General features: G+C 33.1%; 2 protein-coding genes and 1 long non-coding RNA gene across 7 annotated transcripts; 2 read left to right on the forward strand and 1 right to left on the reverse strand.

Moving 5' to 3' along the window:
• Positions 1 to 290: 290 nt before the first annotated feature.
• On the forward strand, positions 291 to 2,947 carry LOC103496754 (uncharacterized). 3 transcript variants are annotated; one of them, XR_007824108.1, is made up of 3 exons: positions 294 to 792; positions 1,796 to 2,313; positions 2,627 to 2,947. It is a non-coding gene; the product is annotated as an uncharacterized LOC103496754 (long non-coding RNA). The 3 variants fall into 3 exon arrangements; XR_539231.3 differs by having other exon boundaries at positions 291 to 1,332; positions 1,796 to 2,947; XR_539230.3 differs by having other exon boundaries at positions 1,796 to 2,947.
• Positions 2,948 to 3,432: 485 nt separating this feature from the next.
• Positions 3,433 to 8,102, forward strand: LOC103496755 (glycerol-3-phosphate dehydrogenase [NAD(+)] 2, chloroplastic). 3 transcript variants are annotated; one of them, XM_008458742.3, is made up of 9 exons: positions 3,438 to 3,874; positions 4,746 to 4,882; positions 5,131 to 5,236; positions 5,488 to 5,689; positions 5,784 to 5,871; positions 6,190 to 6,337; positions 7,286 to 7,435; positions 7,518 to 7,667; positions 7,751 to 8,102. In XM_008458742.3, exons 1-9 carry the CDS (start codon positions 3,452 to 3,454, stop codon positions 7,763 to 7,765), a joined length of 1,419 nt encoding a protein of 472 aa, XP_008456964.2. In that variant the 5' UTR covers positions 3,438 to 3,451; the 3' UTR covers positions 7,766 to 8,102. The 3 variants fall into 3 exon arrangements, with proteins under 3 accessions (XP_050946689.1, XP_008456964.2, XP_050946690.1); XM_051090732.1 differs by lacking the exon at positions 7,751 to 8,102 and having other exon boundaries at positions 3,433 to 3,874; positions 7,502 to 7,667; XM_051090733.1 differs by lacking the exon at positions 5,131 to 5,236 and having other exon boundaries at positions 3,440 to 3,874; positions 5,493 to 5,689.
• A 116-nt stretch (positions 8,103 to 8,218) lies between these two features.
• On the reverse strand, positions 8,219 to 11,221 carry LOC103496756 (uncharacterized). Its single transcript, XM_008458743.3, has 5 exons — positions 10,827 to 11,221; positions 9,668 to 10,601; positions 9,483 to 9,578; positions 9,240 to 9,379; positions 8,219 to 8,884 (listed from the first exon to the last, which is right to left on the reverse strand). The coding sequence occupies exons 1-5, from the start codon at positions 11,087 to 11,089 to the stop codon at positions 8,698 to 8,700; spliced, it is 1,620 nt and encodes a 539-aa protein (XP_008456965.2). The 5' UTR covers positions 11,090 to 11,221; the 3' UTR covers positions 8,219 to 8,697.
• Between the last annotated feature and the right edge of the window lie 3,886 nt (positions 11,222 to 15,107).

Consider the following 15,107-nt stretch of genomic DNA (forward strand, 5'->3'; position numbering starts at 1 on the left):
TAAATTTACATATTATTTTTTATTTTCAAAATTCAAATGGTGAATATGTTTTTATTTCAGAGCACTACAAGAAAAACCACCTATTATGACAGTTGTTCTATCCCAAATTGAAAGAAGAGAAGAAATAACTGTCATCAAAAGTCAAAAAATGCGTTTTTAATGGAAAAAGATGAAATTTTTCTGATTTGAAGGATTTATGACAGTTTGTCATAAATCTACGATAATTTTTAAATGTCATAAATTATAAGTAATCTATTTATTTTAAATTACATGAAAAAGAAGAAGAAAAGAAAAAAAAAAGAGGGAATTGAAGTGTAAGAGAGCCCTTCACCACAATCTCTATCTCTCCTCATCTTCTTCCTCTTCTGCCAACGCTATTCTTGGCCATTTCAGTTTCTTCTTCTAACTTCTCGACAAGGGTTCATCCCAACACTAAACCCTACCTCTTACATTCTTTTTTCCTTTCTTTAATTTCTCTTGCAGCTGTTCAGATTTATTTTAGGGTTTTGTTTCTTAACCTAAATGTAACGACTGATTTTAATCCTTTTCGAAGCTTGGGTGTCTTTGGAGGGTGATTCTGTCTGCGTTCTTGATCTTTTGTTTTGGTTGTCTCAGCTAGCCGAGAATGTCTAGGCCATTGGATCGACTCACTAGACCATGTGTGTTTCTTTATAATTGGTTTGATTTTTTCTTCTTTTCATCTCTTGGGTTTTCTTCTCTTTGCAATTTTGGGAGTTTTGAAATCTACGCTCCTGATGCTTCGTTCGAGGATCCACTTATGAGAGCTTACGGGTATGTATTGTTGGATTGGATTTTGAAGATGAATTTTTTGATTTATGATTTATATGTTTGAAAAAGCAATTGTAAGATCGTTAATGACGACGAGGAACTAAGTATAATTTGTTGTGTATTGATGAGTGAATTGTTTATTTCAAAGTTGCTCTGTTTTTCAGTTATGCAGTGTGAAGGAAATAAAATCGGTATTTTATTCTTTGTCCAAGGTTTTTATCGTAGATGATGAAAAATTGTTGAAAATATTTACAAATGTAGAAAAATTTCAAAATCTATCAACAATAGAGAGTGATAGACACTAAGTTTATTATGAAATTTTGCTATTTTTGTAAATATTATGGTTCATTTGTTATATTTGAAAGAAGAAAAATCGTAGTGGGTGGCTATTTGAGTTTAGGGATTTGTGAGCCTGTCACTCACACTTTTCCATTTTGCAAGTATGACAAAAAAAAAAAAAAAAAAAAAGAAGAAGAAGAAGAAGAAGAAGACAAGTTCGACCCAAATGATAGACTCGATATACACTTTCATACACCAAACATTGTAAGAAGCCCTAAAAAATAACATTTAAATTATTATTTTTAGTACATTTGAAACTAGTTAGACTTTTGTAATATATAAATTTTGTTTGTTAAGACATTCAATTAGGTTCACTTTGGTTGGTTTAAAAAAAAAGTTCACTTTGATATTTTACATCCAAAACATTTACCTAACAACATATTGAGTTGGATTTGAATTAGCATCATTTAAGACAATAAATTGAGTAAAAAATATTACTCAAGACCATATTTTAAAATTTCAAATGGACATTTCTCAAAAATAGCAAAATATTGAAACTGTTTACAAAATATAGCAAAATCCATAAAACTCTATTTAATTCATTTAAGTTTTCTTGTTATATTTCGTAAATAGTTCCAATTTTTAGCTATTCATAACAATTGCTCAATTTTAATTACAACATATGAATGATAAGACAATTATATGATAATTATTAATTTTGCATCAGGATTTGTAAGGCCTTGATCACGTGTGACAAGAATTGACTATGTGATGAGACTGCTATCCGACGGAAGTTGGTGATGGGAGAAATTACTAGTTAACTTGCGTTTTGTGTTCTAAGTTGCATGATGAGAAAGGTTACCCGATGAACTGTTATGCGATATGAGCTTCCTTCACTTGGAAGTAGCTGGCGTCATCCTTATGCAAGAAGCTAGTGAGTTGATACCTTGACGCCTAATTGAATGCAGGATAAGAAGGTGATAGTAACACGTGGCATTCTGGCATTGGCTAAGTCTCACTGTCGGGTAAAGGTAATTCTTCCTGTATGGAAAACTTCACCAGAGAAATCTATAAATAGGTAAAGTTCGGCCGTTTATTGGGTTGCTTTAACTTGTATTCACTTTAGAAAGAACTGAGAGAATTTAAAAAAAAATTTCAGAGATCCATCACGAGCTTGAATTTGAAAAGTCAAGGAAGTACAAGAAAATTCTTGACTAAGGAGATAAACGAGGAATCTAATTGATTGTGAGTGGTTTTTCCCTACAAATGTTTTTTTTAAAAAAATAATAAAAGGATTTCTAGTGTGTTTAAATCCTTAAATGTATTTTGAGCGAAACCCTGAGTTACATGATTTCTTTATGTTCTCCAATTCTTAAAAATATATTTCACATATACATGATTGGATTTGGAAATGAACTAGCTAGAATGATGTGATGATCTTTGGTACCTTATGCGATGTGATGTCTCATACTTGCTGTGTGTTCTAGTGTGAGATGTCTTATCTTTGCTGTGTGATTTATGATAAAATGCTTTATTCTTGCTCTATGATCTGGAATAGGATGCCTCATACATGCTATATGATATGGTATGGAATGCCCTCTGCTTGTTGTACAATCTAGCATTGGGAGACGCGTTATGCATGATGGATTTGATGGTGAATCATTGTTGCATTGAGATCGCTCCGCATAGCTGCAACCTAGCAAGTAGCGAGGAACGCCCATCTTTTAAGTCTTGTCGTCTTGATCGCCTTGATCACCTAACTCGCCATGCATTAAAATTATTGTTTTGAGATTGTATATGTTTTTACTTGAAGGAACTTGTCCTTGTGTTAAATGTACTCTTTGATAAAATATCAATGAAGTATGGCCATTTAGATCTATTTTGTTTTCATTTCATACCACAATTTGTATCTTTGTTAAGTAAAATGGTTAAATTTTTAGCCAAATTCCAAAACCAAAAACAAAAACAAAAACAAACTTTTAAAAGCTATATTTTTTAGTTTTCAAATTTTTGGTTAATATTTTAATTAATCGGTAAAAAATAGATAACAAAGGAGAATAATCGGGGATAGAATGGTCTGTATGTTTAATTTAAAAAAAAAAAAAAACAAAATGATTGTAAAATGATTTTTACAAAATGAAACTTTAATTAATTAATTAGTATTATTATTATTTTAAAGATTTTCTAAAAATAAAAAAGTGACAAAGAATAAAACTAAAATTCATTGGTCTTGATTTGTAGGAAAGTGTAAATATTTTGTAAAAATGTTTTGTTTTTTTACCATTTTCCTTATTTATCTGCGTTGTAATCGCTATTAAACAAAAATTGTAATTGAATTAAAAAAAAAAATGGAAAGAAAGAAATGGAAAATGGAAAATGGAAAATGGATGGGGAATTCCATTTCCCACCTGATCCTCTCGACATTACCCGCTATCTTCTCGCTGTCTTTCTCTGTGACACACAACTTTCTTACAACAATCCTTCAATGGAGACGCCATTCATGGACCTTCCTTCCAACAACCCATTTTCCACTCTCAACCACCCTTCCTTCTCCCACACATACCCTTCCAGATTAACCATTCCCAGCCTCTCTTCTCCCAACTACCCCACCACTTCCCCTCTCCGCTTCTGCGCCAATACTACGCCGCCTCCCATTCTTCAAGACACTGATGCTCTTCTTGATTCCGGCCCAGAAAGAACCCAGAATCGCCGCAGGGTTGTTCGAATTGCCTGGGAGAAGTTGGTGAGATGGTCCAGGTCTTTGCGATTCAAGGCTAAGACTGACGTTCTTGAGCGCACGAACAAGGTTGGTCTAATTTGTTTCTTTTATTTTTTATTTTTGGCCTGTTGAAATTGTGGGTTTATCTTATTGTAGCTTGGTTTTGCGTGATTTGATACTGTGCTTGGACCCTTTTTGATTAAATGCTGCAGAAAAGTTCGTTGTAGTATATATATATATTTTGTTTTTGAATTTTTGTTCGATTTTGTTAGAAAATTATGGGATGCTTTAGTTGTATTTCACCCTTGTTGTAAATGTGAATGAGGACTCTTTGATGACATTATTTTGCCAAGTCTAAAGATTTCCTTCCAGTTTGGGGATGGAGAGTTATGTCCATTTTTAGGTTGGAAGATGATAACCACATGGAGACGAGTCAAAACCATAGCGCTTGACTTCCAAGTTTTACGAGCAAGACACAATATTTAATTTACTCTTATTATTTAGTTAATACTTTATAGCTCCTTCTGTAAGTTACTTTTCTATATTTGCTAATATTTGTTATTCCTGTGCCGGGTGACTGGGGCTGGGGAGTAATTTAAGGTGTGTTTGAAAACGACTTTTGGCCTAGAGACTACAAGATTTGACCGTTTAAATCTCGTTCTTTTCTATAACGTTATTGGTGTATTTGATTATCTTGATTATGACGTAATCAAATGCTTAAGTTTTAACTAATCCAGTCATGTTGGAATTTATAAAATGGTTGTCTGAAGTAGTCTATATGATTAATGTCACTTTATTAGTAAATGTAGCAGTTTCACCTTGCTTATAGGCAAGCTTTCAGATTAGTATATTAGTCAATTTGTCTTGAATCCAATGAATCATCAGAAAAACATTGAACATTGAACACTTCATTCGTCATCAATACCAATTTTGAGAGATAAAGGTCAAATCTTACTAGGTGGCTGTGCTTGGTGGTGGATCTTTTGGCACAGCGATGGCTGCCCATATCGCTGGTAGAAAGCCCCAATTGGAAGTCAATATGCTTCTTCGTGATCCTCAAGTATGCCAGTCAATCAATGATGGTCACTACAATAGGTAAGTTGCACTTGTAGAACTTTTCTTGTTTAGATATTTCATCTTTCTCATGTAGTTTTTTCTTCTTTTCCTCTCTCTCTATTCCTTTTAGCATTTCCTTTCTTATGATATTCATGAAAAAGAAACTCAGCTCCACTCTACTAGTGGTTTTCTGATGTATTTGGGTGTGATTCTGGTTCACATACAACGTTTATGTGGTCTCAGATGAAAGTTTGCCTGTTTGAATGACTGATGACATTTCTTCTCAGTAAGTACTTCCCAAAGCACAAGCTACCAATAAATGTTATAGCTACAACTGATGCCAAAGCTGCTTTGCTGGGTGCTGATTTCTGTTTTCATGCTGTACCTGTGCAGGTCTTTCACTACCCTATTGAGAGTTCTGCATTAATATTTTGCTTCTCTTGTATTATGAATTTTAAACAAGATTAAGAATAACATATGATGCTATTCCTGGTACAAGTTCTTATGAATTTATTCATTTATTTTTCGTATGGATTTTTATTTAGATGTCACAAATTTGTAATTAACAAAGCTATCTAGTACTACTAATCTTCATCATTTTTCATTTTTTGCGTGATTAAAGAATTCTTAAAATTTCATTGCAGTTCAGTTCATCATTTCTTGAGAGTATTGCTCATCATGTTGATCCACACCTACCATTCATATCCCTGAGTAAAGGGTTGGAACTCAATTCCTTGAGAATGATGTCTCAGATTATTCCCCAAGCACTCAGTAACCCTCGACAACCTTTTGTTGCCCTTTCGGGACCTTCATTTGCTTCAGAATTAATGAATAAATTACCAACAGGTGATAATGCAGTGCTCATTGTATACAATCTTCCTTAACATAAACTCATTTGAACATACTCAGAAATTATTGATTTTTTCTTTTAATTTTCCAGCGATGGTAGTGGCGTCAAAGGACAAAAAATTGGCAAATGCGGCTCAGCAACTACTGGCTTCTAGTTATCTAAGAATAAGCACCTCAAGGTATATTTAGTTCTTATTCTTAGGCAGTGTGGGCTTATATTTCGTGTATATTGTAATTTCAAATTCCTCTTTTAGTATAAAATTTTGGTCCTATTAGTATTGTGATATTATCATCATATCAAGCATCTGATTGTTGGCGTTTGGCCATCTATCCTTTCTCTCTATTGCTTACCTTTTTATTTCTCCGTTGTCTGACCAAAAAGTCACTCACAAAATACATACTTTTTAAGTAAATACAATAAATCACAAGGACAAGATAATTGTAGACTCTGACCGTAAGCCAATAATTTACTTGGTTTGTAACTTCTGATGACTCAGTGATGTGACAGGGGTGGAGATTGCAGGTGCATTGAAGAATGTCCTCGCTATAGCAGCAGGAATTGTTGAGGGGATGAATCTTGGTAATAACTCTATGGCAGCTCTTGTGGCACAAGGTTGTTCTGAGATCCGTTGGCTGGCTACGAAGGTATTGTTTTTTGCAGTATTAATTGCTTTGAAGATGAGGGCATGCTTTAATTCAGCATTAATTGAATTGAAGACAGAATATGATATATTTACGTCATAAGCTGTTAAATTATGACCCTTTATTTAACAACTTGAGGGAGCCAATGGAGCTATTTACCATCAAAATATTGATTGATAAAAGTTGGTAGAAGCATATTTTGACGATGCAATGTATGTTGTGTCTATATAGTCCATTAAACTTGTAATTGCTATTTACCGTCAAAAGATGAGGGCATGCTTTTTCTTGTTTCTTATTTCTTGTTTCAAAAGGAAAAAAGTGCTTGTAATTCTTTGATTTATTTATTTTTAATTTTAACGAATTATATTATTGTTATTTGTTTCTATTATTGTTGGAAAAAGGAAGAAACTCGTTTGGTGACTAGTTGTTGAGTTCCAATAAATTTTAAAATTAGAAATGCAAAGTTTTATCTGAAAATTAATCTTTAAAACAAAATATTCAAAATTATTATGATATATTTATTTTGCACCTTATTAGTGAAAAAGAAAATAATGAGGATTTTGTTTTTATTTTTCAAAAAAACTTGTAATAGAAGAAACCAGTTCAGTAGTTTGTATTGTTTCTAAATTTTGTACATAATTTTGAAAATATTTCCTAAAAATGAAAAACAAGAAACAAAAGTAGCTACCAAAAGTTCACGTTTATCAAATATTGAAAATGAGAAATGGGAAAGAAAAACTGGAATATTTCCTACATATCTTCTGTTTTCTCAATGTCATTTGAGTATGGTGCTATTGTATGGGCCCGTTGATTAGGTGAACTAGAGAAAGGGCTATATAGGAGTTCTCTCTACTCCTTACAGTCAGTCATAGTTGAAGCTTCATTTACCTTCAACTTTCTGATTGCAATCACGTCATTCTAATTACTTTTACCTTCAAAATTTTCTTAAAGATGGGTGCGAAGCCAACGACAATTACTGGCCTCTCAGGCACAGGGGACATTATGCTTACATGCTTTGTCAACCTCTCCCGAAACAGAACAGTTGGAGTACGACTAGGATCTGGTGAGAATCTGGATGATATATTGAGCTCCATGAATCAGGTACCTGGGTAGTCTTTCATTATGTCAAGCAATTTTATGGTTTTTATTTATTGCCTCCTTGTTAAGGTCCCCCGATCAATAGGTTGCAGAAGGTGTATCGACTGCTGGGGCTGTAATTGCTTTGGCTCAGAAGTATAAGGTGAAAATGCCAGTTTTGACAGCAGTGGCCCGAATTATTGATAATGAGCTAACACCACAAAAAGCAGTCCTTGAATTGATGGGGCTTCCTCAGGTACCACTAGCTCTCGGACCGATAAGTAGAAAGTTTTTGAGCTTGATTAGATTGCTTTGAATCCTCATTTAAACTTCATTTAGGTGGAAGAGGTCTGAAACCTGGAGGCTTCAAAGGTCCTAAGCAATTAGAATCACAAAACATCTATGGCATCAAACATGGCCCGCAGATATTTGACTAGGACATTACAATAGTGGGATTTTTATTCGTCGAAGAAATCAGTCAGAAGTTGGTCTGTGAAACCTGCCAATTAATTGAGGACCGTCTTGTTCCTTTTGGAGATCAAACTATCTTTGATTCTTAGTAGTGGAATTCAACAAGTTTTGATATCTTAAAGTCACAATCATAAGAAACGTCAACCTTCTGTCTAATTCATTTCATTTTTGAATTTGACTAAAAAGTTGATCAAAGACCAACTTTTCATTTTTCTGTCTAGTTCATTTTTCTTATTGAATGTGTTTGTCCATTATTATTAGATGTCAAATATACGAGTAACGTTATTGACTTTCCTCACAAGTAATATCCAAAACTAACTTGTTTCTCCTTAAAACTTGGACAATTCGAACTGGTTAGTCATAACTAAGTTGGCAATTGATAGTCTATCTACAAACTATACTTGGATCGGAGATGACCGGCCAAATATAATATCTTGGAGTTCAAGTGCCCGAACTTGAAAAGTCTATCTTAGTATCATCTGGGAACAGCAAATTACAATATTTGTCTACTTTTCACAAACAGTGACTAGAATAGACCAACAACATTCAAACAAGCTTTTTCCTCCTTTCATTTTCATTCTATCAGGGCTACCCAAGTTGAAGCCGCAAACAGTAGAAATATTTTTCAAGGATTTCCTTCAAATCTCCAACCGAACTTAGTTGATCAAAGAGGTTAATAATCCTTCATTTTCTTCATCTCTACCCTCCATCTTCGATACAATTGTAAAACTTTGAAGCACTGATGAGTCAAATGGCTTCCATTTTAAGCAGCTTAGTGAGAGAAATGAAACAAAATGTACAGAGAGGAGAGAGCATCACTCTCTTTTATCTTCCTCAAGATCACCCCCATGTCCAAACACAGGATGATCTGAAGCAGATGGTGCCTTCCTTTCCTTCCTTTCTAGCTTGTTAGATAGATCTGGAGCTACCTTTATTCCGGCTCCAGTTAGTGCCACAACCTCCTCATCGACATCATCCCCAGTGTCTTCTGAGTATGCAAATCTACGAAGTCCAAAACACATAGTTAGACTCTAGTTCATGATTTCATTTAATAAAAATCAGGGCCTCCTAGAAAATAATGTATCATAAAAAATTAAAGAGAAGATAAAAATCAGCTATCCAAGTGAAAATAAAGAAGACTGCTAAACAAAAATATGATATTATCAGGCGTGTTGTGCAAACTATGATATAATTGGAGAAAAATAATTCTTGATGTCTTTCGAACCGAGATTTGGGCATAAACTATATAAGCTGGGGAAGTCAGTTTACCCAAAAAGATTTAAGTGGAAAACCATGCTGATCTAAGTTAAAGAGATTCAAGTAGATTTCCAAAAGGAGGCAGGGGATTGATGATTACCTAGCTAATGGATTATGAGAAGGAGCCCAAAGAACACATATAATCACCAAGAGAACAAAAGAAAGCAAAACCCAGAAGGCTGGAATAATCCAAGCTCTTCGCCATAGCTCGCTCAACGGGTCTGCAGCATTGAAATACAACTACACAAACAAAAATCAGTAATTCTAACAACTGGTCTAATCCTTACAATTTGATCGAGCAGTAGAGAAAAACAGAGGATATTTAAATGAAATGCAAATTCACCTCGTATCCGATCCAAACTATAGAGACCAACACCATAACTGCAAGGCAGTTGGTAAACTTTCGATACAGTTCAAGTTTGGCCATGCTTTTTCTAACCTACATAGCATATACATAATAGAGAACTGAATATGTTCTTAGCAGGAAAAAAAGCTTACAGAAAAAAAGCTTAAAGAAAGTATCTTTACCTGAAGCTTCTCAAGGGTTTTCGATAATGAGGAAAAGATCCAAAGAATAAAGCAAGCATCCAATACAACAACTGGCAACACCAGAAAGAACCTTGTTTTTCCAGAGAAGTCATTGACATTTCCTAAATGCTCTACAAGCTCAAGTGCTTCAGAAGCCAAGAAATATGTAACACCAAGAAGGATAACTCTTGTCGTTATACCGCCGAGGGTTGGTCTCACAACCCCGTATCCCATTGAAACCACTAGAAGAAGCAGCCTAGAAACAGTCTTCTTAATAGCACTAAATGTAACCGCCCAAATAGTTATTCCCATCGGTCGATTTCCAGATGAATTAAAATTTGAATATTCAAAATACCAAAGGGCCATTTCACACATTCCCAAACCTATGACACCAGTTATATGGTAGTGCAATTGCATTACATCTTTCCAATATCTTACAAACCAGAGAAACCAAACAAGACCCAGAATAAGGTAAGACAAAGACATATAGCCAAAGAATGTCACCATTGGAGCCATCTTTCCTGGTAAATAACCATCTGGGTTTCTCCAAACTGTTCTTCCACTAATCAACGTACCTCGGAGTTGTGGATCGCAAAACATAAAATACAGATAATACATTCCAGTTTTGTTGAGTTCGATTGTAGTTGGTTCCATTTTAGCTTCTTCACTTATCCCTTCAAAGAAAGTCTGAATTCTCCTTGGTCCATTAGGATCATCTGAATCCTGCTTAATGATAACTTCCCCAACCTTGCAAGAGCCATTGCTTGCAAGCTTCTGAGTACAACATATAAGATCAGAATTCAGAAATGCCCCTCCTATTTTTGTCCTATCTTTGACTTCGACAATAATAGCTTCAATTAACCCAGTTTTTTGCTGCATTTCATTCTTCTGTTCTGCTGATTCTTTAGTTCGTCTGAATGTAATCGATTCGAACCTACATTACCCACAAACAATATGAAAACCAAAAACTAATCTAAACTGTTTCCTACAAATCCATCACATGCAAAAAACCAAATGAACTGTATACTCAAAACGATCGATTTCAAAGAAGAATAAGAGGAAATAAACAAACCCCAATTGGGGAAAATGGATCAAATGAAAGAACAGTAACAACAAAAGCGAAAGAGTGGAGAATAGAGGGGTTATATTAGTTTTTTACCTGATGAAGGACATTCCGTCCAGCAACTGGTGTGCAGAATCGGTGGAATTGGAGGAAAGGGGGTGGGAATTAGAAGCATAAAGACCTTCACTACCGCCATGGAAGAAGAAAGAATTGGAACGATGAATGAAGGATTCGTTTTGGTATTGATGAATGGAAGAAAGCACTTGAGAGATTGAAAAACAGCTCAGAACTAAAAGGGCAAAGATGATTTGAATGTAGGCATTGGAGAAAGCAACCAAATTGAAAAGCTCTCGTCTCATCGTTCTTTGTTCGAAGAAGAATGATTCTGGAAAATACACTGTGTGTTTCTCTTTCTCTTTCTCTTTCTACGCTGAAATTCTAACCCATCCCAATTTATTTATTTATTTACTATTTTTTTGCATATATTAATTAATTATGGCTCAGCTTATGAGCTTCCTACCGAGTTATATTTATATAGTTAGGCAGGTTAGGTTATTTGATTAAATTAAAAATTACTTGGGAAACTTATTATTTAGAGTCTATATTTTCATATTTTCTTAATGTTATTTTGATTATTAAAGTAAACTTAGTTAAATTAACATAACAAATCTTTTGTTATTGAGACGTAGGTTTATGAAATTTTTACCTAATAATTATTGTAGAATGACTAAAATAGATATTTTGAAACTATATAAATGACTTTTAAAAAGAATAAAAATTAAAGTTAATATTTTAAAAGTAGACTAAAATAACTTAAAAAGAAACCTAAAACTAGATTCCTTGTAATTTTCCACTAGAAAACAAAACTAGGACGATTTGACAAATTCTAGTTTATTGTAATTAAAGGCAAATTGTTTTACGAAAACAAATACGATTTAGTAAATTAAAGATACGAAATTCGTGTATTAGATTTAGAATATGAATTTTAAAAAAAATTATTCGCACGTAATGATTACTTTAAAAAATGTAAAAAATGAACGTCGTATTTAAAGAAATTAAGGTAAATTGTTTTGCGAAAACCAGGATGATTTAGTAAATTAAATATACAAAATTTTTGTATTATATTTATAATATGAATTAAAATATATATATATATATATATATATATAAATAAATTTCGTAACAATACATAGATAACCCTTTTCCCAAATACATCTTATCATAACACTATCATAACTCTACCCATATAACTCTTCCCCCAAACACATCTCATCGTAATATTTCCTCCACAAATCTTCTCCCAAATACATCTTATGATAACCCTAGGTTTATCATAACATAAAAAAAAGTGGGTGTTAGGTTTAAATCTTTTACTCCTCTACCTCCCAATTTATACTTAAAAATATCTAAACACAAATAAAACTATGGGTAATTTTCATAAATATAAAAAAACACCAAAATATTTTATTGATTGTGTAACAAAATCAAAAAACCCATGAAGCTGGTCATTTTTTTAATATTCTAGGTTTGTCATTGCCGCTTTTGAATTTTGCGTGGTTCTGATTTCTTCCTTTTCCATTTCCATCTTCTTTCTTCTCTTCTTATTCTGCAATTTTTGCTTTTATTTTTTTGAAATCATGATCATTGTTCTACAATTATTATTATTCTTTCCTTTATATATTTCTTTTTTTCACTTTTTCAAATTCCCACTTGGTAAACAATATTCTTCATCTCTTATATATTTCCTATTTTAGATCTAAACGATCATGTATGAAAACTAAATGATCTTGGTTAAAGATTGTGTATCAAATATAAAAAAATCTTGGTACACGATCTTGAGCAAAAAATCGTTTAGATCTTGGTATATGATCGTTTAGCTCTTGGTACACGATCGTGAACCAAGATTTAGATTTTGTACATGATTGGTTAGCTCTTGATATGCGATCGTGTAGCAATATCTAGACGATCTTGGTACACGATAATTTAGAAGAAGAATTATAGGTGCTCGTTTGGCTGGTGTTGATACTACCTACACGATCATGTGTCATTTTCTATAAGATTGCGTATTATGATCGTTTAAAAGTAGAGCTACACGCGTGCGCAATTATTCGTGTGTTGACTATGACATTTTTGGTATTTTTTATTATGGTCCGTAAGTTTTTTCCGTTTTCGAAATTGTTTTATATATAGTGTAAATATTGTGTTGGTTTGTTATATTTTTGAAAACAAAATCCCTCAAAGTAAACTATAATGGAGATGCAAAATCTAAAAGAAAAAAAAAATTTGATCGGTAAAAACTAGAAAATCTCTCATTTTTTATATCTTACCCCATCAATTAACCCCTAGAGATACCATATACTCATAAACAATTAAAATTTATATTTTGACACACATATTAAAGTAACTTAAATCTTCAATAGACTAAGTCATGCAAATATGGTAGAATATGTAGTCCATCTTATTCAATCAATACTATATTGTAATAGCTAAAATCATTATGGGATTGAGTCATTCAAGTAATGCAAATACTAATATATATGATTTTGTTGATAAGAAATTTTGGACCAATCACAAATTGATGCCTTATTTTACCAAATTAGTAACAAAAAAAGTACAAATAATTGAATTTGGGATTAATTAAAAGTTAACATGTGTCTCAAATTGAAATTGAAGACATAAATTTGTCAATTCCGATGATGTCATGTGTTTTAATCAAGACCGTTGGATCAAGTTAATTATTTTGGTCCACTTAAGTAATTTATTTGGGCTAATATTCAATTGAGCAAAAAAAAAGGGTTATTTTAAAAAATATAACAAAGCGGCAAAATATTTACACTGTATAGAACAATTTCGAAAATAGAAAAAACTTACAGACCTACAATGGAAAATACCAAAATGCCCCCATCAATAATGCGTGTAATATATTTGGTACACGATCGCTTATATTTGACACACGATCGTTTAGATTTGGCAGATTTGGGTAGCCAAATCTAAACGGTTTTTTTTTAAGATTCTTTTTTACACGATCGTTTAGATATGATACACAATCGTTTAGATTTGAATAACTAAATCTAAACGATTTTTTTTTCAAGATTTTTGGTACACGATCATTTAGATTTGACTAAACAATTTTTATTCAAGAGTTTTGATACACGATCGTTAATTTTTTGTACATGGTCGTTTAGATTTGTACATGATCTTGAACAACCAAATAACAGTTTGAAAAAAAAAGAGGAAGAGAAGAAAGATGATGGAAAGAGAAAAATCGCAAAAGAGGAAGAGAACAAAGACGATGAAAAGGAAGGGCAAACCTGGAATATTTAAAAAGATGTCCACCTTAGTCGGCTTTTTCATTTTGTTACATAGACCGTAAATATTTTTCCTATTTGTTATATTTATGAAAAAATTTCAAAAAATAAACTTAATTTAGCCTAAATGCCAAATATAACTCAAATTCATGTGCTTGAGCCCATGGGTCTGATCCATAGACCAACCAAACCCAAGCTTATAAAGTCTGTCAAAGAATTGTATAAATAGAAGAGTTGATCTCTTCATTTGTGGGGGGAGGAAATTTAAAATTTTTACTCTAGAATGTCTATAGATAATTCTCTCAAGAACCAGAAGACTCCCTAACTCTTGAATTCGATTGCCCTGAAAGATTAAAGCTTGATGCTCCGCTTTCATATATCAAGCATATGCATTCAATCAAGAGAAAATCAGATGATCAAGCACTAAATATCGAACTACATTGCATCATAATTAACATCAACACAAGTTCAATTCTACGAATTAATTTTCTCTGGAAATCTCGTGTGAACAGAATTATCTTCACGTTTACTGTGGGCTACATTTATTATAGGTTTTCCATAAAAATATTGATTTAAATGATCCAAAAACTACATCGTGAGGCCCTGATTCGGAGGAAGGGAGTTCTATTGAAGAGGAGCCCCGTTGAGAAGTTATTTTTGGTTGTGTAAATAAGAGGCATTCTGTGAAGAAGAATGCAATTAAGGGAAAGATGATGCAAGGAGAAAATACTTGCGATAAGTGCTCAATGCGTTAAGGCAAGGCATGATAGGATTATCTGGCAAGGAAGAAGCACGCGTTTAATGCGAAGAGCTATGTAGTAACATGGGGAGAAGTGCCTACACTTAAGTATGGTTGTGATGAGGTAGGCATGCTGTTGAAAAGTTAAACGTTCATATGAGGTGGTTGGAAAACTCTCTGATAAAAAGTAAAGTGAAAAAGAGTTCTAAGACTTCTCGAAAAGAGAGTCAAGCAATAAAGGGTTGAGCATTCCTAGGAGATAAGGTTAACTTTTCAAGAGAAATGTCTAATCGCAAATGACAGTTGGAAACCTGTTGAACTGAGATTGGT

The sequence above is a fragment of the Cucumis melo genome, chromosome 10 (assembly GCF_025177605.1).
Source record: "Cucumis melo cultivar AY chromosome 10, USDA_Cmelo_AY_1.0, whole genome shotgun sequence".
NCBI lineage: Eukaryota > Viridiplantae > Streptophyta > Magnoliopsida > Cucurbitales > Cucurbitaceae > Cucumis > Cucumis melo.

Bases quoted from the DNA above. Each gene is read 5' to 3' on its own strand.
- LOC103496755 (XM_008458742.3), top strand. From the start codon at position 3,452: ATGGATGGGGAATTCCATTTCCCACCTGATCCTCTCGACATTACCCGC. The intron at 5,237-5,487 runs GTCTTTCACTAC...ATTTCATTGCAG, and splicing joins TTCATGCTGTACCTGTGCAG to TTCAGTTCATCATTTCTTGA. The intron at 7,436-7,517 runs GTACCTGGGTAG...CCCGATCAATAG, and splicing joins TATTGAGCTCCATGAATCAG to GTTGCAGAAGGTGTATCGAC.
- LOC103496756 (XM_008458743.3), bottom strand. From the start codon at position 11,089: ATGAGACGAGAGCTTTTCAATTTGGTTGCTTTCTCCAATGCCTACATT. The intron at 10,602-10,826 runs GTAAAAAACTAA...TGGGTAATGTAG, and splicing joins GACGGAATGTCCTTCATCAG to GTTCGAATCGATTACATTCA. The intron at 8,885-9,239 runs GTAATCATCAAT...TGGACTTCGTAG, and splicing joins TCTCATAATCCATTAGCTAG to ATTTGCATACTCAGAAGACA.